This window comes from Lonchura striata, chromosome 27, assembly GCF_050655825.1.
Source record: "Lonchura striata isolate lonStrDom1 chromosome 27, ASM5065582v1, whole genome shotgun sequence".
Lineage (NCBI taxonomy): Eukaryota > Metazoa > Chordata > Aves > Passeriformes > Estrildidae > Lonchura > Lonchura striata.
The window spans coordinates 1,444,319-1,464,296 of record NC_140729.1 but is presented as its reverse complement, the minus strand read 5'-3'; the positions used below and the strand labels follow the sequence as shown (position 1 = coordinate 1,464,296).

General features: G+C 56.4%; 2 protein-coding genes across 4 annotated transcripts in view; one reads left to right on the top strand and one right to left on the bottom strand.

The window, feature by feature from the left end:
* Nucleotides 1-184: 184 nt before the first annotated feature.
* Nucleotides 185-7,970, top strand: SNX11 (sorting nexin 11). 2 transcript variants are annotated; one of them, XM_085561755.1, is made up of 8 exons: nucleotides 736-773; nucleotides 1,586-1,647; nucleotides 1,862-1,910; nucleotides 2,405-2,491; nucleotides 3,302-3,402; nucleotides 4,336-4,434; nucleotides 5,382-5,576; nucleotides 6,956-7,970. In XM_085561755.1, exons 3-8 carry the CDS (start codon nucleotides 1,890-1,892, stop codon nucleotides 7,164-7,166), a joined length of 714 nt encoding a protein of 237 aa, XP_085417881.1. In that variant the 5' UTR covers nucleotides 736-773; nucleotides 1,586-1,647; nucleotides 1,862-1,889; the 3' UTR covers nucleotides 7,167-7,970. The 2 variants fall into 2 exon arrangements, with proteins under 2 accessions (XP_085417882.1, XP_085417881.1); XM_085561756.1 differs by lacking the exon at nucleotides 1,586-1,647 and having other exon boundaries at nucleotides 185-773.
* Nucleotides 7,971-8,760: 790 nt separating this feature from the next.
* SKAP1 (src kinase associated phosphoprotein 1) overlaps nucleotides 8,761-19,978 on the bottom strand; it is a 74,951-nt gene continuing 63,733 nt past the window's right edge. For both annotated transcript variants that reach the window (XM_085561754.1, XM_085561752.1), the window contains 2 exons: nucleotides 10,044-10,151; nucleotides 8,761-9,203 (listed from right to left, as the gene is read on the bottom strand). In XM_085561754.1, the coding sequence (XP_085417880.1) occupies nucleotides 10,053-10,151 (99 nt within the window). In that variant the 3' untranslated portion in view covers nucleotides 8,761-9,203; nucleotides 10,044-10,052. The remainder of the gene's footprint in view (nucleotides 9,204-10,043; nucleotides 10,152-19,978) is intronic.

Sequence of the window (19,978 nt, the reverse complement as noted above, 5' to 3'; positions counted from 1 at the left end):
CGCGCGAGGCGGGGTGGGAGGTGTAGTCCGGGATGGTCAGGCCTCTCCGTTCTGCGCGTTGTTTAATTAAACAATTAGGAGTTATGAACGGTGGGAAAGTCTTCGAGCTCAAGCCGTGACCCAAAAGCGCCTTGTCCCACAGGTCAGGGCCCCGAGCGCCACGTCCAGTGGGCCGTGCCCAGCCTGTGCCAGCGCCCAGGGAAGGGTTCCGTTTATGGGCTCCATAAATAATCTTATTTAGGGAATCTTGGAATCGCTCAGGCTGGAAAAGCCCTCTAAGATCTCCAAGTCCAACCCTAGGATCTAAGATCGCCAAATCCAACCCTTCCCCCAGCACTGCCATGCCACCCCTGACCCGTGTCTCTAAGTGCCACCTCCTCGTGTTTTTGGGGATGGGGACTCCAGCACCGCCCCGGGCAGCTGTGCCAGCGTTGTGTTCCCATTTCCAGGGAGAAATTCCTGCTGATGCCCAACCTCAGGCCGCACCCTTTCCTCAGGAAGCAGAGCCTGACCCCCACGGCTGCCCCGCCTATCAGGGAGTCGTGAAGAGCCAGAAGGTCCCTCCTGCTCCCTCTTTTCTCCAGGATAAACATTCCCAGCCCCTTCATGTCCCCTCCTCATCCAAGGGTCGGGGCGTGGGGCGGCACCTGGGACAACACCGGCGTTCGGACTACACCTCCCAGCATGCCCCGCACCGGAACTTCCGCCACCTCCGCGCTATAAAAGCGCGCGCCGCCGCCGGCGCCGCTCGAACGGTCCGCGGGCGGTGCGAGGTGAGGGGAGCCTGAGGGGAGGGCACAGGTCCGGAGATCTCGGGGATCCCCGGTCCCCTCGGTGCATCCCGGCGGATCCCGGCGGATCCCGGCTCCCCTCGGGGTCTCCCGGTGTCCCCAATCCCCCGGGAGGACTTGCGGGGCCGGGCCGGGCCTCAGCCCCGCTCCGCGGCCTCTCCCGGCCCGGGGCTCGGGCCCAGCTCCGATCCCTGTGCCGAGAATTCCCAAAAGCATCCCCGGGAATTCCCCCCGCGGCGTGGGGAAGGAAGGAATGGGGTTCATTCCCGGTTTTCCCTGGATTTTTGGGACTCTCCCGGGCCTGGGCTGGGGCCGCGGTTCCCGGGAATTTTCTCCTTCCCTGGAAAGGCGAAACAGCCTCGGGAATTCTCCCAGCCGGCGTGGGAAGGGAATAATTGGGATTCGTTCCCGTTTTTCTGCCTTTTCCCGAGGTTTTGGGACCCGTCGTGGTGCGGGACATCCCCGGGAGGGAGAATGAGGAATCCTTTCCTTCCCTGGGAGGAAAAAGATCCTGAAAAATAATTATTGGGAAAAAAAAAAAAAATAACTACTTCCAATGTTATACCGTGTCCGAGGAAAATAGGGAGTGAATGGTGTTTATGAACAGCCTCAGGAATTCACCCTCCACAGGGAAAATCGGGAATAACTGGGATTCATTCCTGTTTTTCTGGCTCTGGAGGGTTTTCCGTGGGTGGGAGTGAGGATTCCTGCTGTTCCAGAGGGTTGGGAAAGGTTTTCGGAGGTGGACCAGGATAAAAGGAGCCTGAGATAACAATGAATGCTTTCCCTGGCAGGAATTTCCCTGGAAATGAGGAATTTCTCTGGAATTCTCTCCTTGATCCCCAATCCCAGGCAGGTGAGAGGCAGCAGAGCCTTGGAAAACCCCGAATTTGAGGGAAATAACCCCAGACTGGGAATCCTAGAGCACCTTAAAGTGAAGCTTTTCCCAAATTCCAGAGATTTCCAGTCTTCCCAAAAACTGCAGTGTCCCAGAATTCTGGGGGATGCAGAATCCGTGGAAAACCCACAGAAAGGATTTCTCTGAATCCCTTTTTTGTCTTTATTCCCAGATGTTTCCCGCTGGGCTCTGGCTCTAGGATGTTGGAGAACCGAGAGGAAGTGAGGAGCATTCCTGGTTTATTCCCAAATCCTGGAATTGGGGCGAGTGGAATCCTTGGGAATTCCATCTCCGTGGATAATTCCTGGGAGTCCGTGGGGCTGAGCCCAGGACCAGCTGGGAGTGGGAATGAATGGGACTGGCTGGAAAAGTGGGAATGGAAATGGCTGGAAATGCAGGGATGGGAAATGGGAATGCCTGGAAATGTGGGAATGGGGAATGGGAAATGGGAATGTCTGGAAAAGTGGGAATGGGAATGTCTGGAGCCCCTCAGACCCATTCCCAGGAAGCTGGAGAGGCAGGAATGGGGTGGATCCCTGAGCTCCTGATCCCATTCCAGGACAGCGGGAATGGGGTGGATCCCTGATCCCATTCCAGGGAAGCAGGGCTGGTGGATCCCTGATCCCATTCCAGGACAATAGGGCCGGGTGGATCCCTGATCCCATTCCAGGGAAGCAGGGCTGGTGGATCCCTGATCCCATCCCGGTTTCCGCAGGAGCTGACCACGGTGCGGGTGCAGGATCCGCGCGTGCAGAACGAGGGCTCCTGGAATTCCTACGTGGATTACAAGATCTTCCTGCACGTGAGCTGGGATCAGGATCAGCCCTGGGAATGTCCCGAGCCACGGAGGGGAATCCTCGGGATCCTGTCCTGGGCTGGCTCCCGGATCCGGCAGGGATGGAGATCCAGCCCCTCGATCCCAGGGATAATTCTCATGGAGAATTCCCAGCCTGGATCCTCTGTCCAGGCAGATCCAGCCCCTCGATCCCAGGGATAATTCCCATGGAGAATTCCCAGCCTGGATCCTCTGTCCAGGCAGATCCAGCCCCTTGATCCCAGGGATGATTCCAACCCTGGATCCCTCAGCCCTCAATTCCCAGTGATTCCCTCCAGGGAATCCCTCCCAGGGTCATTCCCAGGGATCCCTCCCAGGTTTCCCTCCCAGGATCATTCCCAGGAATAATTCCCAGGGATCTCTCCCAGGGATTTCTCCCAGTGATCCTTCCCAGGGTCATTCCCAGTGATCCCTTCAGGGATCCCTCCCAGGGTCATTCCCAGGAATCATGCCCAGGGATCTCTCCCAGTGTCATTCCCAGGGATTTCTCCCAGCAATCCCTCCCCGGATCCCTCCCAGGGTAATTCCCAGGGATCTCTTCCAGGAATTTCTCCCAGTGATCCTTCCCAGGGTCATTCCCAGGGATTTCTCCCAGTGACCCCTCCCCTGATCCCTCCTTGGATCAATCCCAGTTATCCCTCCCAGGGTTATTCCCAGGAATCATACCCAGGGATTTCTCCCAGTGATCCGTGCCCGGGTTCCTTCCCCATGATCCCTCCCATGGTCATTCCCAGCGATCCCTCCCGGATCCCGCTGCCATTCCGGTGTTTTTCCCAGACCAACAGCAAGGCCTTCACCGCCAAGACGTCGTGCGTGCGGCGCCGCTACCGCGAGTTCGTGTGGCTGCGGCGGCAGCTCCAGCGCAACGCCGGCTCCGTGTAAGGGCTGCGGGATTCCGCCCCAAATCCCGGGATCTGGGATCGCCCGGGGCCAAAATCCCAAAGATTTCCCAGGCTCCGTGTAAGGGCTGCGGGATTCCGCCCCAAATCCCGGGATCTGGGATCGCCCGGGGCCAAAATCCCAAAGATTTCCCAGGCTCCGTGTAAGGGCTGCAGGATTCCGCCCCAAATCTGGGATTTGGGATCGCCCGGGGCCAAAATCCTAAAGATTTCCCAGGCTCCGTGTAAGGGCTGCGGGATTCCACCCCAAATCCGGGATTTGGGATCGCCCGGGGCCAAAATCCCAAAGATTTCCCAGGCTCCGTGTAAGGGCTGCGGGATTCCGCCCCAAATCCCAGGATCTGGGATTGCCCGGGGCCAAAATCCCACAGATTTCCCAGGCTCCGTGTAAGGGCTGCGGGATTCCGCCCCAAATCCCGGGATCTGGGATCGCCTGGGGCCAAAATCCCACAGATTTCCCAGGCTCCGTGTAAGAGCTGCGGGATTATGCCCTAAATCTGGGATTTGGGATCGCCCGGGGCCAAAATCCTAAAGATTTCCCAGGCTCCGTGTAAGGGCTGTGGGATTCTGCCAGAAATCCCAGGATTTGGCATCGCCCAGAACCCAAAATCCCAAAGGTTTCCCCATTTTCCCAGGGTCCGTGTAAGGGCTGTGGGATTCCGCCCCAAATCCCGGGATTTGGCATCGCCCAGGGCCCAAAATCCCAACATTTCCCCCCGTTTTCCCAGGCTCCATGTAAGGGCTGTGGGATTCCGTCCCAAATCCAGGATTTGGGATCGCCCAGAACCCAAAATCCCATAGTTTCCCCCCGTTTTCCCAGGCTCTGTGTAAGAGGTCCTGGGATTCCATCCCAAACTACCGGGATTTGGGATCACCCAGGGCCCATCCCAAAGTTTCCCCCCGTTCTCCCAGGCCGGTGCCGGAGCTGCCGGGAAAATCCGCGTTTTTCGTGGGAAGCACCGATGAGTTCATCGAGAGGCGGCGGCAGGGGCTGCAGCACTTCCTGGAGAGGTGGGAGCGGGGATGGGCTTTGGGATGGTTTGGGATATTTGGGATTTGGGATGTTTGGGATGTTTGGGATTTGGGAAGGGCTGAGGGGAGGGTGCAGTGCCCAGGGGTGGCCGGGAGGTGGCAGCAGTGAGGGCTGGGTCACCCTGGTGACCGTCCTTGCTGTCCCCAATGTCCCCCTGTCCCTGCTGTCCCCATCCTGTCCCCCTCCTGTCCTTGCTGTCCCCCTGTGTCTGTGCTGTCCCCCTGTCCCCAATGTCCCCCTGTCCCTGCTGTCCCCCTCCTGTCCCCCTCCTGTCCTTGCTGTCCCCTGTGTCTGTGCTGTCCCCCTGTCCCTGCTGTCCTTGCTGTCCCCATCCTGTCCCCCTCCTGTCCTTGCTGTCCCCCTGTGTCCGTGCTGTCCCCAATGTCCCCCTGTCCCTGCTGTCCCCCTCCTGTCCCCCTCCTGTCCTTGCTGTCCCCCTGTGTCCGTGCTGTCCCCCTGTCCCTGCTGTCCTTGCTGTCCCCATCCTGTCCCCCTCCTGTCCGTGCTGTCCCCCTGTCCCCAATGTCCCCCTGTCCCTGCTGTCCCCATCCTGTCCCCCTCCTGTCCTTGCTGTCCCCCTGTCCTTGCTGTCCTTCCTGTCCCACTCCTGTCCCTGCTGTTCCATTCCTGTCCCTGCTGTCCCTTCTGTCCCCCTGTTGTCCCCACTCCTGTTCCCACTGTCCTTGCTGTCATTTCTCTCCTTCCTCCCTGTGTGCCCAGGGTGGGAGGTGACAGCAGAGGTGACCTTGTCCCAGTATCTCCAGGGTGGGAGGTGACCTGTCCATGTCCCCAGGGTGGGAGGTGCCAGCAGAGGTGACCGTGTCCCTGTGTGCCCAGGGCGGGAGGTGCCAAGGTGCCCGCACGGGTGGGCCTGTCCCTGCAGGGTGGGGTGGCAGCAGGGTGAGCGGTGTCCCCGTGTCCCCAGGGTGGTGCAGAGCGCCGTGCTGCTGTCCGACAGCCGCCTGCACCTGTTCCTGCAGAGCCAGCTGCCCGTGCCCGCCATCGAGGCCTGCGTGCAGGGCCGGGGCCCGCGCTCCGTCACCGACGCCATCCTGCACTACGCCATGGCCGGGCCCGCCTGGGGACAGCGCGGGGACGGCGCGGGGCTGGGCGCTGCCAGGTGAGGGGACAGTGAGGGGACAGTGAGGGGCTGGGGCTGCCAGGTGAGGGGACAGTGAGGGGATGGGGCTGCCAGGTGAGGGGACAGTGAGGGGATGGGGCTGCCAGGTGAGGGGACAGTGAGGGGATGGGGCTGCCAGGTGAGGGGACAGTGAGGGGCTGGGGCTGCCAGGTGAGGGGACAGTGAGGGGATGGGGCTGCCAGGTGAGGGGACAGTGAGGGGATGGGGCTGCCAGGTGAGGGGACAGTGAGGGGCTGGGGCTGCCAGGTGAGGGGACAGTGAGGGGATGGGGCTGCCAGGTGAGGGGACAGTGAGGGGATGGGGCTGCCAGGTGAGGGGGCAGCACAGGGACAGTGAGGGGCTGGGGCTGCCAGGTGAGGGGACAGTGAGGGGATGGGGCTGCCAGGTGAGGGGACAGTGAGGGGACAGTGAGGGGATGGGGCTGCCAGGTGAGAGGACAGTGAGGGGATCCACGCTGCCAGGTGAGGGGACAGTGAGGGGATCCACGCTGCCAGGTGAGGGGACAGTGAGGGGATCCATGCTGCCAGGTGAGGGGACAGTGAGGGGATCCATGCTGCCAGGTGAGGGGACAGTGAGGGGATCCACACTGCCAGGTGAGGGGACAGTGAGGGGATGGGGCTGCCAGGTGAGGAGACAGTGAGGGGATCCACGCTGCCAGGTGAGGGGACAGTGAGGGGATGGGGCTGCCAGGTGAGGAGACAGTGAGGGGATCCACGCTGCCAGGTGAGGGGACAGTGAGGGGATGGGGCTGCCAGGTGAGGAGACAGTGAGGGGATCCACGCTGCCAGGTGAGGGGACAGTGAGGGGATGGGGCTGCCAGGTGAGGAGACAGTGAGGGGATCCACGCTGCCAGGTGAGGGGACAGTGAGGGGATGGGGCTGCCAGGTGAGGGGACAGTGAGGGGATGGGGCTGCCAGGTGAGGGGACAGCACAGGGACAACGAGGGGCTGGCCTGGGGACAGATCTGATCCGGGCTGGGCAATCTGTGCTGGGATTTGGGGGACAGGGGGAGCGGCCCGGGACCTCCCTGTGGATCCCAGGGCACTCCCAGTGGATCCCAGGACAATTCCCAGCTCCTCCCAGTGGATCCCAGGACAATTCCCAGCTCCTCCCAGTGGATCCCAGGACAATTCCCAGCTCCTCCCAGTGGATCCCAGGGCATTCCCAGCTCCTCCCAGGACAATTCCCAGCTCCTCCCAGTGGATCTCGGGGCAGAGGAGCCCAGTTCCAGGGGGCTGGGATGTCCCTGGCATGGGAACATTCCCCTTTTCCAGCTGGGATGGAGCTGCCCGGGCGGGGCTGTGCCCAGGAAATCCCGACATTCCCTGGAGAATTCCATTTTTCCTGCTCTTTTCCAGCTGTGCCGGGGGCTGCCTGGAGAGCTTCCCCTGCTGGAGTGACTTCGGCATGGACGAGGCACGGCCGGACAGCCCGGCCGGACAGCGAGTGACCCCTCCGGACAGCCTGGCCGGACAGCGAGTGACCCCTCCGGACAGCCCGGCCGGACAGCAAGTGACCCCTCCGGACAGCCCAGAGGAGCTCCAGGATGTCCGGCCGGACATGGAGTGACCCCTCCGGACAGCCCAGAGGAGCTCCAGGATGTCCGGCCGGACATGGAGTGACCCCTCCGGACAGCCCGGAGTGTCCGGCCGGACACCGAGTGACCCCTGTGGACACTGAGTGACCCCTCCAGAGTGTCCGGCTGGGCACCGAGTGACCGCTCCGGACAGCCCAGAGTGTCCAGCCGGACACTGAGTGACCCCTCTGCAGAGCCTGGTGTTCCCAAAATTCCCAGCTGGACACTGAGTGACCCCTCTGCAGAGCCTGGTGTTGCCAAAATTCCCAGCTGGACACTGAGTGACCCCTCTGGACACACCCAGGCCCCGCAGCCCTCGCTGGGAGAGGGGTCAGCGCGGATCCCTGGGATGGGAGCACTGGGAGCACTGGGAATGCGGCCCCAGCCGTGGCCCAGCTCCTTCCCTGCACATTCCTGATATTCCCTGATATTCCCAACAGTGTTTTCCTCACTCTGCTCCTGCTCAGATCCCTCTGGAATTCCCAAATTGGGCTCAAATCCCTGAAGTGGGCTCGGATCCCTCTGGAATTCCCAAACTGGGCTCAGATCCCACTGGATTTCACAAACTGGGCCCGGATCCCTCTGGAATTCCCAAACTGGGACAATCTGAGCCGAGCTTCCCACCGGGAAAAGGGAGGGATGGGGCTGGAGTTTGTGTCCCCTTCCCGCTGGAATTCCAGGGATTTTGGGGAAAGCAGGAGCAGCTCGGGTGGTTTCGGTGTCTTCCCCTCCCTCAGCACTTGGTGTGGGCAGGAAATGAAAATAAAAATAAATTAAAATAAAATAAATAAAATTCAGACGGAAGTGGAGGAGATTTCCGGGTTCTGCTGGGGGTGGGAGAAGCGCCGGGAATTTTGGGATTTAGGGAATTTGGGAATTCCTCACCCCCAGCCAGGGCTCGGGGCGGGTTTTGGGGAGGTTTTGGCTCCAGGGAAGGCCCGGGAATTTGGGAATCTCCTGGAGGCGCAGTGGGAATGGCAGGAGGAGTTCAGAGCCGGAAGCGCGGCTGTGATTGACTGGTCCTCATGAATATTCAGTAATTCATTAATATTCATGAGCACATCGCTGCTGCCATGGCCCAGCTGTGCCTGGGATCCGATCCAAATTCAGGGATCCGCCCAGATCCCGTGGATCCGCTCCGAATCCAGGGATCTGATCAGAATTCCGGGATCCGCTCAGAATCCAGGGATCTGACCCAAATCCAGGAATCTGCTCCAAATCAAAGGATCTACTCTGTGCCCAGGGACCCACTCCAGAGGGATTGGAGCCAAATTCCAGAGGGATCTGGGCCCAGTGTGGGAATTCCAGCAGGACTGGGGCCCAGTTTAGGAATTCCAGAGGGATCTGAGCCCAGTGTGGGAATTCCAGCAGGACTGGGGCCTCCATCCAGTGGCTCCGCAGCCGAGTGTGGGAGGGGAGGGGGACCTGGAGCAGTGGGAAAAGTGGGAGTGGGATCATTCCCAACCATTCCTGACCATTTCCCACCGTTCCTGACCATTCCTGATTGTTCCTGACAATTCCAGATCATTCCAGATCATTCCCAGCCATTCCTGATTATTTCTGGTCATTCCCGGAGCAGCCAAACTTGGAGAGGAAAAAGGAATTTATTAAGGGACAACACCTGGATTTGGGATAGAAAACACCTGGATTTGGTAGAGGGAGACACCTGGATTTGGGATTTGGGATAGGGGAACACCTGGATTTGGGACAGGGAACACCTGGGTTTGGGATCTCCAGGGGATTTGGGATTGGCCCAGGAAAAGTGGGATAACGAGAGCGGGAGATCTCCAGGGGATTTGGGATTTTGGGGAAAAGCAGGATGCGTGCCTCAGTTTCCCCACGTAATGGCTCCAGGAGGGATTTTTGGGATAAATCCACTCGGTGCCGGCGCCGGGTCCTCCGCACGTGGCTCTGCTGTGTGAATCCCATGGGATCTGTGGGATTTGGGGGATCTGTGGGATCTGTGGGATTCGGGATCCAGGGAATGCCACAGGCCGGCGTTGTCCCCGCGCTGCTGTTCCCGGTCCCGCCTGCTCCAGGGAAAACGGGGATGGAGACGAGGACACCGCGGACAGCCGGGGATGGATCCGGGACCCCAAATCCCAAACCCCAAATCCCGATCTCCAAACCCAAAACCTGACCCCAAACCACAAACCCTGCGCCCCAAACTCCAAACCTCACATCCCAAACCTGACACCAAACCCCCAAATCCCAAATCCCAAACCCCAAATCCCGATCTCCAAACCAAAACCTGACCCCAAACCACAAACTCTGCGCCCCAAACTCCAAACCTCACATCCCAAACCTGACACCAAACCCCCAAATCCCAAATCCCAAACCCCAAATCCCGATCTCCAAACCCAAAACCTGACCCCAAACCACAAACCCTGCGCCCCAAACTCCAAACCTCACATCCCAAACCTGACCCAAACCCCCAAATCCCAGCCCCCAAACATGACCCCAAATCCCAAACCCCCAACCCCACACCCCAAATCCCAAACTCCAAACCCCCAACCTCAAACCACACACCCTGCACCCCAAACCTGATCCCAAATCCCAGACTCCAAACCCCACGCCCCAAACTTGACACCAAACCCCCAAACCCCACACCTCAAAGCCCACACCCCAAATCCCAAACCCAAAACGTGACCCCAAACTCCAAACCCTGCACCCCAAACCCAAAATCTCAAACCCCAAATCCCAAATCCAAAACCTGACCCCAAACCCCCAATTCCAGACCCCAAACCCCACACCCCAAACATGACCCTGCACCCCAAACCTGACCCCAAACCCTACACCCCAAATCTGACCCCAAAACCCCAGATCTGACCCCAAACCCTACACCCCACAGCTGAGCCCGCAGCTCTCACCTGTCCCGGTCACTGCTCCAGGTCGAAGGCGGGCGCCAGGAATTCCCTCGGGACGATCCCGATTTCCCGGCCGAGCTCCCCGACCCACCAACCGTACCCGGGGTACTCCTGTGGGACCGGGATTGGGGTCAGAAACACCCCAAACCCCGCGGAAAAACCCCAAATCCCACAGAAAATACTCAAAATCCTGCCAAAAACATCCCAAACCCCACGGAAAAACCCAAATCCCACAGAAAATACTCAAAACCCCACAGAAATACCCCAAATCCTACAGAAAATACTCAAAATCCTGCAAAAAACATCCCAAACCCCACGGAAAAACCCCAAATCCCACAGAAAATACTCAAAATCCTGCCAAAAACATCCGAAAACCCATGGAAATACCCCAAATCCTACAGAAAATACTCAAAATCCTGCCAAAAACATCCCAAACCCCACGGAAAAACCCCAAATCCTACAGAAAATACTCAGAATCCTGCAAAAAACATCCCAAACCCCACGGAAATACCCCAAATCCTACAGAAAATACTCAAAACCCCACAGAAATACCCAAATCCTACAAAATTACCCCAAATCCTACAGAAAATACTCAAAACCCCACAGAAATACCCCAAATCCCACAGAAATAACATAAATCTCACCAAAAAATACTTCAAATCCTACCAAAAAAAACCAAAATCCTACCAAAAAATACTCAAAATCCCACAGAAATACCCCAAATCCTCTGGGTCAAGGTTTGGGGCCAAGAAGGAGAATTTTTTTTATGATTATTCTTACCCCAAAGTATACTTTTAATTATTACCCCAAATTTATCCCTAAAATCCAAATTTATTCCTAAAACCCCGCAGGCTGGGCCATTTCACAGTCCCAATCCCGATTCTAAACCAATCGCTTCTCTGCTAAATCCTGGGATAAACCTTGGGATGAATCCCGGGATTTTCCAGCATCCAAAAGCATGGAAAAACCCCCAAATTTATCCCTAAAATCCAAATTTATCCCTAAAATCTGAATTTATTCCTAAAACCCCGCAGGCTGGGCCATTCCACAGTCCCAATCCCGATTTTAAACCAATCCCGATTTTAAAATAATCCCAATTTTAAACCAATCCCTTCTCTGCTAAATCCTGGGATAAATCCCGGGATTTTCCAGCATCCAAAAGCATGGAAAACCCCCCCAAAATTATCCCTAAAATCCGAATTTATCCCTAAAACTCCGCGTGCCGGGCCATCCGGATTTTAAACCAATCCCAACTCCTTCTGTACCGAATCCGGGGATGAGCCTGGGCCTAAATCCCGGGATTTTCCTAAATCCCGGGATTTTCCCAAATCCCAGGGCCGGAGCAGGCCGCGAACTCGCGCCAGCCCAGCTGGAATTTTCCCCCCGCGCGGCGCTGGAAGAATTAAAAGCGCATTAAAAACTCGCGGCAATCGCGCCGGCGCTGCCAAATTGCCCCGCGCCGCCGGCGGCAGATGTTCGTTAATTATGCTAATTTTTATTAAAATCATTAACGCCGAGCCCTGGCACGGCGGAGCTGCCTGAACTCTGCTCCGCTCCTTCCCGGCCCGCTGGAATTCCGGGGTTTTGGGGAGCGGGAGGAGGAGGAGGAGGAAGGGGAGGACGGGGTTTTGTTGGAGTTTGGTTAATTAGGGCTTAACGAGGGCTCTGCTGCGCTGGGCGGGGATTTTGGGAATTTTATGGAATTTTATGGGAAGGACTGGAAGGGAGAGGGTGGGTGGGGAAAGGGAGCCTGGGAGGGGTGAGGGGGGCATTGGGAGCACTGGGAACAACTGGGAATCACTGGGAAGCGGAGCAGCGTCCCCCCCATTCCTGGGAATCGTTGGGAATCAGGAAATTGGGAATCTGGCACCCTATCAAAACTGGGAATGGATTTGGGGTCACTGGGAATTGGACTTGGGGTCATTCGGAATTGGACTTGGGGTCGCCCTGATTTCATCTCCCTATTCCCAGGAATCCACAGGAATCGGGAAATTGGGAATGTGGAACCCTTTCAAGGTTGGGAATTGCATTTGGGGTCACCACAACTCCATATCCACATTCCCAGGAATCAGCAGGAATCAGGAAATTGGGAATGTGGAACCCTTTCAAAGCTGGGAATGGATTTGGGGTCACTGGGAATTGGATTTGGGGTCCTTGGGAATTGGATTTGGGGTCACCATGACTCCATCTCCCCATTCCCAGGAATCAGCAGGAAGCAGGGAATTGGGAATCTGATTCCCTTTCGAAGACGGGAACTGGATTTGGGGTCACCCCAACTCTGTCCTCCCCATCCCAGGAATCCTCAAACTGGGAATCCCATCCCAACAGGATCCATCCCATCCCACCAGGATCTGTCCCATCCCTTTGGGATCTCCACATCCCATCTCATCGGGGTCTCCATGTCCCATCCCAATGGAGTCTCCATTCCCATCCCACCAGGATCCACGTGTCCCATCCCACCGGGATCTGTCCCATCCCACTGGGGTCTCCATGCCCGATCCCACTGAGGTCTCCATGTTCCATCTCAACAGGATTTGTCCCATCCCTTTGGAGTCTCCATGTCCCATCCCACCAGGATCCACGTGTCCCATCCCACCAGGATCTGTCCCATCCCCTTGGGGTCTCCTTGTCCCATCCCAACCCATCAGAATCCATGCATCCCAAAGATCCAATTCACAATTCCCCACAAAATCATCCAACCACAGCCCTGCCACCGCCCCACCCTGCCCGAGGGACCCCGGGGTGACACGGGTGTGACAGGGCTGACACCGGGCTGACACCGGGGTGACACAGGGGTGACAGGGGTGTGACAGGGGTGACAGGGGTGACACGGGGGTGACAGGGGTGACACGGGCTGACACGGGGTGACACGGAGTGACATGGGGCTGACACGGGAGTGACACCGGGGTGACACCGGGTTGACACGGGTGTGACAGGGGTGACACGGGCTGACACGGGCTGACCCCGGGCTCCAGACTCCCTTCCCGGATCCCCTCCGAGGCCCCGGCAGCGCCGGCTCGGTCGTTACCGCCCGGCCGAGCGCGGCGCGGAGCCCGCGGCGGCGGACCCGTTCCATCCCCCGGACCCGTTCCATCCCCGGGCCCGTTCCATCCCCCGGGCCTGTTCCATCCCCCGGGCCTGTTCCATCCCCCGGACCCGTTCCATCCCCCGGACCCGTTCCATCCCCCGGGCCTGTTCCATCCCCCGGACCCGTTCCATGCCCCGGACCCGTTCCATCCCCCGGGCCCGTTCCATCCCCCGGGCCCGTTCCATCCCCCGGACCCGTTCCATCCCCCGGACCCGTTCCATCCCCGGGACCCGTTCCATCCCCCGGGCCCGTTCCATCCCCGGGACCCGTTCCATCCCCCGGGCCCGTTCCATGCCCCAGGCCCGTTCCATCCCCCGGCCCCGTTCCATCCCCCGGGCCCGTTCCATGCCCCGGACCCGTTCCATCCCCCGGCCCCGTTCCATCCCCCGGGCCCGTTCCATGCCCCGGACCCGTTCCATCCCCCGGGCCCGTTCCATGCCCCGGACCCGTTCCATCCCCCGGGCCCGTTCCATCCCCCGGGCCCGTTCCATGCCCCCGACCCGTTCCATCCCCCGGGCCCGTTCCATGCCCCGGGCCCGTTCCATCCCCTGGACCCGTTCCATCCCCCGGACCCGTTCCATCCCCGGGACCCGTTCCATCCCCCGGGCCCGTTCCATCCCCCGGACCCGTTCCATCCCCCAGGCCCGTTCCATGCCCCAGGCCCGTTCCATCCCCCGGCCCCGTTCCATCCCCCGGGCCCGTTCCATGCCCCAGGCCCGTTCCATCCCCCGGACCCGTTCCATTCCCCGGACCCGTTCCATCCCCCGGACCCGTTCCATCCCCCGGACCCGTTCCGTCCCCCGGGCCCGTCCATCTGCGCCGCCGCCCCGGGAGGCGCCGCCGCCGCTCCGCTTGGCCGCTGATGTTCTCCTAAATCACCGGCCCGGCGCTCCGGGGCCACCGCCGCCGCCGCGCCGGTTCACCGCGAGTGCACGGCGGAACGGGGGCGCCGCGAGGGCACGGGGAGGGCACGGCGTGGCCTTTGGGTGGAATTCCCAGGGATTTGGGCTCCCGAGCTGCTGGGGGTGCGGGGGAGGGGGGACACAGGAGGCGCGCAAAAAAAACCCCCAAAAAATCGGAATAAAAATCCGCAGGAAGTTGCTGGGAGGGTTTGGGGGGCGCAAAAAAAACCCCCAAAAAATCGGAATAAAAATCCGCAGGAAGTTGCTGGGAGGGTTTGGGGGTGCGGGAATGTCGGGTTTGGAGGTTTGAGGTGCAGGGATTGGGGGGTGTTCGGGATTCAGGAATTTTTGGGGTGCAGGGAGGGTTTGGGGGTGCAGGGATTGGGGGATGTGCAGCATCCATGGGATTTGAAGTTTCAGGGATGCAGAAATTGGGGAGAAATGGGCTGGAATTGGGGGGAAATGGGCTGGAATTGGGGGGGACATGCCGGAATTGGGGGGAAATGGGCTGGAATTGGGGGGGACATGCCGGAATTGGGATTTCACATCTCCGGGACTACCCGAGGGATGAATTCAGGGATTTGGAGTCTCAGGGACACAGAAATTGGGGGAAAACGTGCCGGAATCGGGGTGCAACACCCTGAAATCGGGGTAAAACACCCCAGAATCGGGGGTCTCACATCTTCAGGAATACCCGAGGGATGAACTCGGGGATTTGGAATTTCAGGGATGCAGGAATCGGGATGAAACACCCCAGAACCGAGGTGAATCCCCCTAGAACCGGTATTAAACACCCCAGAACCGGTATTAAACACCCCAGACCGGGTCGAATCCCCCCAAAGCGGGGCGCATCCCCCCAGAACCGGTATTAAACACCCCAAACTGGAACGAATCCCCCCAAACCGGGGCGAATCCCCCCAGAACCGGTATCAAACACCCCAAACCGGGTGGAATCCCCCCAAAGTGGGGCGAATCACCCCCGAACCGGTATTAAACACCCCAAACCACGTCGAATCACCTCAAACCGGGGCGAATCCCCCCAGAACCGGTATCAAACACCCCAGAACCGGGTCGAATCCCCCCAAACCGGGGCGAATCCCCCCAGAACCGGTATCAAACACCCCAAACCGGGTGGAATCCCCCCAAAGCGGGGCGCATCCCCCAGAACCGGTATCAAACACCCCAGAACCGGGTGGAATCCCCCCAGAACCGGTATCAAACACCCCAGCCCGGGTCGAATCCCCCCAAACCGGGGCGAATCCCCCCAGAACCGGTATTAAACACCCCAAACCGTGTCGAATCACCCCAGACCGGGTCGAATCCCCCCAAACCGGGGCGCATCCCCCCAGAACCGGTATCAAACACCCCAGCCCGGGTCGAATCCCCCCAAACCGGGACGAATCCCCCCAGAACCGGTATTAAACACCCCAAACCGCGTCTAATCCCCCCAAAGCGGGGCGAATCCCCCCAGAACCGGTATTAAACACCCCAGCCCGGGTCGAATCACCCCAAACCGGGTGGAATCCCCCCAAAGCGGGGCGCATCCCCCAGAACCGGTATTAAACACCCCAGAACCGGGTGGAATCCCCCCAGAACCGGTATCAAACACCCCAGCCCGGGTCGAATCACCCCAAACCGGGGCGAATCCCCCCAAAGCGGGGCGAATCCCCCCAGAACCGGTATCAAACACCCCAAACCGGGTGGAATCCCCCCAAACCGGGGCGCATCCCCCCAGAACCGGTATTAAACACCCCAAACCGGGTGGAATCCCCCCAAACCGGGGCGAATCACCCCAGAACCGGTATTAAACACCCCAAACCGGGTCGAATCCCCCCAAACCGGGGCGAATCCCCCCAGAACCGGTATTAAACACCCCAGCCCGGGTCGAATCCCCCCAAACCGGGTGGAATCCCCCCAAAGCGGGGCGAATCCCCCCAGAACCGGTATTAAACACCCCAGACCGGGTCAAATCCCCCCAAACCGGGTGGAATCCCCCCAAAGCGGGGCGAATCCCCCCAAACCGGGTGGAATCCCCCCAAAGCGGGGCGCATCCCCCAGAACCGGTATCAAACACCCCAAACCGGGTGGAATCCCCCCAAAGCGGGGCGCATCCCCCAGAACCGGTATCAAACACCCCAGAACCGGGTGGAATCCCCCCAGAACCGGTATCAATCCCCCCAGAACCGGTATCAAACACCCCAGAACCGGTATCAATCCCCCCAGAACCGGTATCAATCCCCGCAGCCCGGGGCTCTCCGGTCCCGGCGCTCCGGCCCCGTTACCGGTTGCCGCGGTAACGGGCCCGGCCCCGCCGCCTCCCGGGGCGGCTCCAGCTGCGCCCGCGGCCCGCGGCGGGGTCAGCGCGGGGCCGGCAGAATTAATGAGCGCGGCCGCTAATGAGGCGGCGGCGGCGGCGGCTGCTCTCCGTGTGTCGGGGGCACTCGCATTTCCAGAGCTCATTACGGGCTGCAATTAGGCTGCGGCACCGCCAGAGATTTAGCTCGTTTTTTTTTTTGTTGTTGTTGTTGTGTGGGTTTTTTTTTTTTTCCTTTCTTTTTTTTTTTTTTTCCCTCTTTTTTTCTTTCCACTCTTAAATTAGCATTTTAATAACGCCGCTGCCGAGCGGGGAGAACAACACCAAAATTGGCCGTTTTTCACGGGGAAAAAACTTCCCGGCTCGAGTTTAATGGCGCAGTTGTGAGGGAGAGAGAGGGGGGGAAAAAAATGAACCTTTCCCGCCTATCCCAGCGGGAAAAAAAAGGGAAAAATGAAATGGAATGAAATAAAAAAGCGGGAGGGATTTTTATCTGGTTTATCGCGCGCTCCGGTTGCCGAATGTGCTCCCAGGGCGATTATTTGGGTTTAAAGCCGCGCGATGGAGAGGAGCGGCCGGGGCACGTCGGAGCTGCGGGGACGGTTCGGGGTCATCCCAAATAATCCCAAATCCCAAATCCCAAATCCCCCGAGAAGGGAGCGGGCTGCGGATCTGGGAGCAGCAGGTGCCGGTTCCGGGATAAAATCGGCTCCAAAATAGAATCAAAACTCAGATCCAAAATCCGATTTAAAAATCAGATTAAAAATCCCATTAAAAAAAAAAATCCTATCAAATTTCTGTTTAAAAATCCCATTCAAAATCCAAAATCCCATTCAAAATCCCATCAAAATTCTCTTTCCAGACAAAACCCCGGGGCCGCTTCCCCCCTCCGAAATTCCCCGCGATTATTCCCTGAGATTCCCGGGATTTGGGAGGGGAAGGGGACTGGGGACAGCCCAGGGATCGGCGACACGGACGCGTCCCAGTTTTCCAGGGAATTGCCAGAACCGCCCCTTTTCTTCCCAGATTTTCATCCCAATCCCAATCCCGAGCGCTCCCTTTCCCAGCAGGATTCCTGATCCCGATTTTTTGGTGATCCCAAATCCCCCAGGATTGGGAATTTTTGGGGTTTTCCCCAAAGCGCCGCGTGCTCCTTCCAGCAGGATTCCTGATCCCGAATTTTTGGGATTTTCATCCCAATCCCAATCCCGAGCGCTCCCTTTCCCAGCAGGATTCCTGATCCCGATTTTTTGGTGATCCCAAATCCCCCAGGATTGGGAATTTTGGGGAGCTGCCCCATTTTCTTTCCAGATTTTTGGCCAAATCCCAATCCCGGCCCCAAAGCGCCGCGTGCTCCTTCCTGCAGGATTCCAGATCCCAACGATTTGGGGATTGGGAATTTTGGGGTTTTCTCTCAGGATTGGGAATTTTGGGGTTTTCTCTCGGGATTGGGAATTTGGGGAATCTTCCCTCGGGATTGGGAATTCAAGAATTTTCCCTCGGGATTGGGAATTTTGGGAATGTGGGAAAGGGGGAGGGACCCCGGGAAGCCATGGGGGGAACTGGGAGAGGGGCCTGGACTGGGACAGGGGAACTGGGAGAACTGGGAGAACTGGGATTGGGGAACTGGGAGAACTGGGAGAACTGGGAGAACTGGGAGAAATGGGAGAACTGGGATTGGGGAACTGGGAGAACTGGGATTGGGGAACTGGGAGAACTGGGAGAACTGGGAGAACTGGGAGAACTGGGATTGGGGAATTGGGATTGGGGAACTGGGAGAACTGGGATTGGGGAATTGGGAGAACTGGGAGAACTGGGATTGGGGAACTGGGATTGGGGAACTGGGAGAACTGGGATTGGGGAATTGGGACAACTGGGAGAACTGGGATTGGGGAACTGGGAGAACTGGGATTGGGGAACTGGGAATGTGTTCCCCACTCCGATCTCAAACTGGGATTACTGGGATCGGGATTTCCTCTCTGTCCCAAACTGGGATTACTGGGAATGTGTTCCCGACCCCAAACTGGGATTACTGGGAATGTGTTCCCAATCCCAAACTGGGATTACTGGGAATGTGTTCCCGATCCCAAACTGGGATTACTGGGAATGTGTTCCCGACCCCAAACTGGGATTACTGGGAATGTGTTCCCGACCCAAACTGGGATTACTGGGAATGTGTTCCCGACCCCGACCCCAAACTGGGATTACTGGGAATGTGTTCCCGACCCCAAACTGGGATTACTGGGAATGTGTTCCCGATCCCAAACTGGGATTACTGGGAATGTGTTCCCGATCCCAAACTGGGATTACTGGGAATGTGTTCCCGATCCCAAACTGGGATTACTGGGAATGTGTTCCCGACCCCAAACTGGGATTACTGGGAATGTGTTCCCGACCCCAAACTGGGATTACTGGGAATGTGTTCCCGATCCCAAACTGGGGTCACTGGGATCGGGGCTGAATTCCCGCGGTTTTCATTCAATCCCACATTTATTGGGGACAATTCCCAAAATTCCAACCTTTTTTAGGGATCCCGAATTCCCTTTTCTGTGAACCCGGGATCTTCCTTCCCCGTTTATTGGGGACAATTCCCGAAATTTCTGGGAGTTCCGGGATGTTTTGGGATTTCCGGGATCTTTTGGGATTTCTGGGGTTTCCGGGGTTTTGGGGATTTCTGAGATTTTTGAAATTTTTGGGATGTTTTGGGATTGTTTTTTTCCCTGCAGTTTCTGTTTTTCCTGCTGTTTTCCATGGAAAAATTCCCAAATCTGCTGGCAGGGGTGGGTGCAGATGGATGGGATGGAGGTAGAATATAAAATATAGAAAAAAAGATAAAATATAAAATATTAAAAATAAAAATAAAATAAAAGAAAAATTAAAATTAAAAATAAAAAATAAAAAATAAAAATAAAAATAAAAATAAAAATAAAAATAAAAATAAAAATAAAAATAAAAATAAAAATAAAAATAAAAATAAAAATACAAATACAAATACAAATACAAATAAAAATAAAAATAAAAATAAAAAATAAAATAGAAAGTGTAAAAATTACAATACAAGATATAAAATATAAAAATTAAATTGTTGAAATATACAATAGAAAACGTAAAATGTAAAATATAAAAAAATCAAATATATAAAATATAAAGTGTAAGACATAAAGTATAAAGATGTAAGGTATAAAATGTAAGATATAAAAATTGAATTAATAAAGTATAAGCTGTGAAAGGTGAAATGCAAACTATAAAAAAATCAAATATAAAAATTAAAATGTGAAATGTAAAGTATAAAAAGTAAAAAATAGAAAAAATTCTATAAAATGCAAATGCAGCATTTCAAGTATAAAATGTAGAACATCAAAGTCAAAATAGAAAATATAAAATTTAAACTATAAAATATAAATTTAAAAATTAAAATAAAAATAACAATAAAAATATAAAAAATAAGAATTAAAAAATTTAAAATAGAAAATAGAAAAATTAAAAACATTAAAAAATAAAATATAAAAATTAAATTTAAACATTTTAAAATCGAAACTAGGAATTATGAAGCACAAAAGAGGAAGTATAAAATATAAAATATAAAATATAAAATATAAAATATAAAATATAAAATATAAAATATAAAATATAA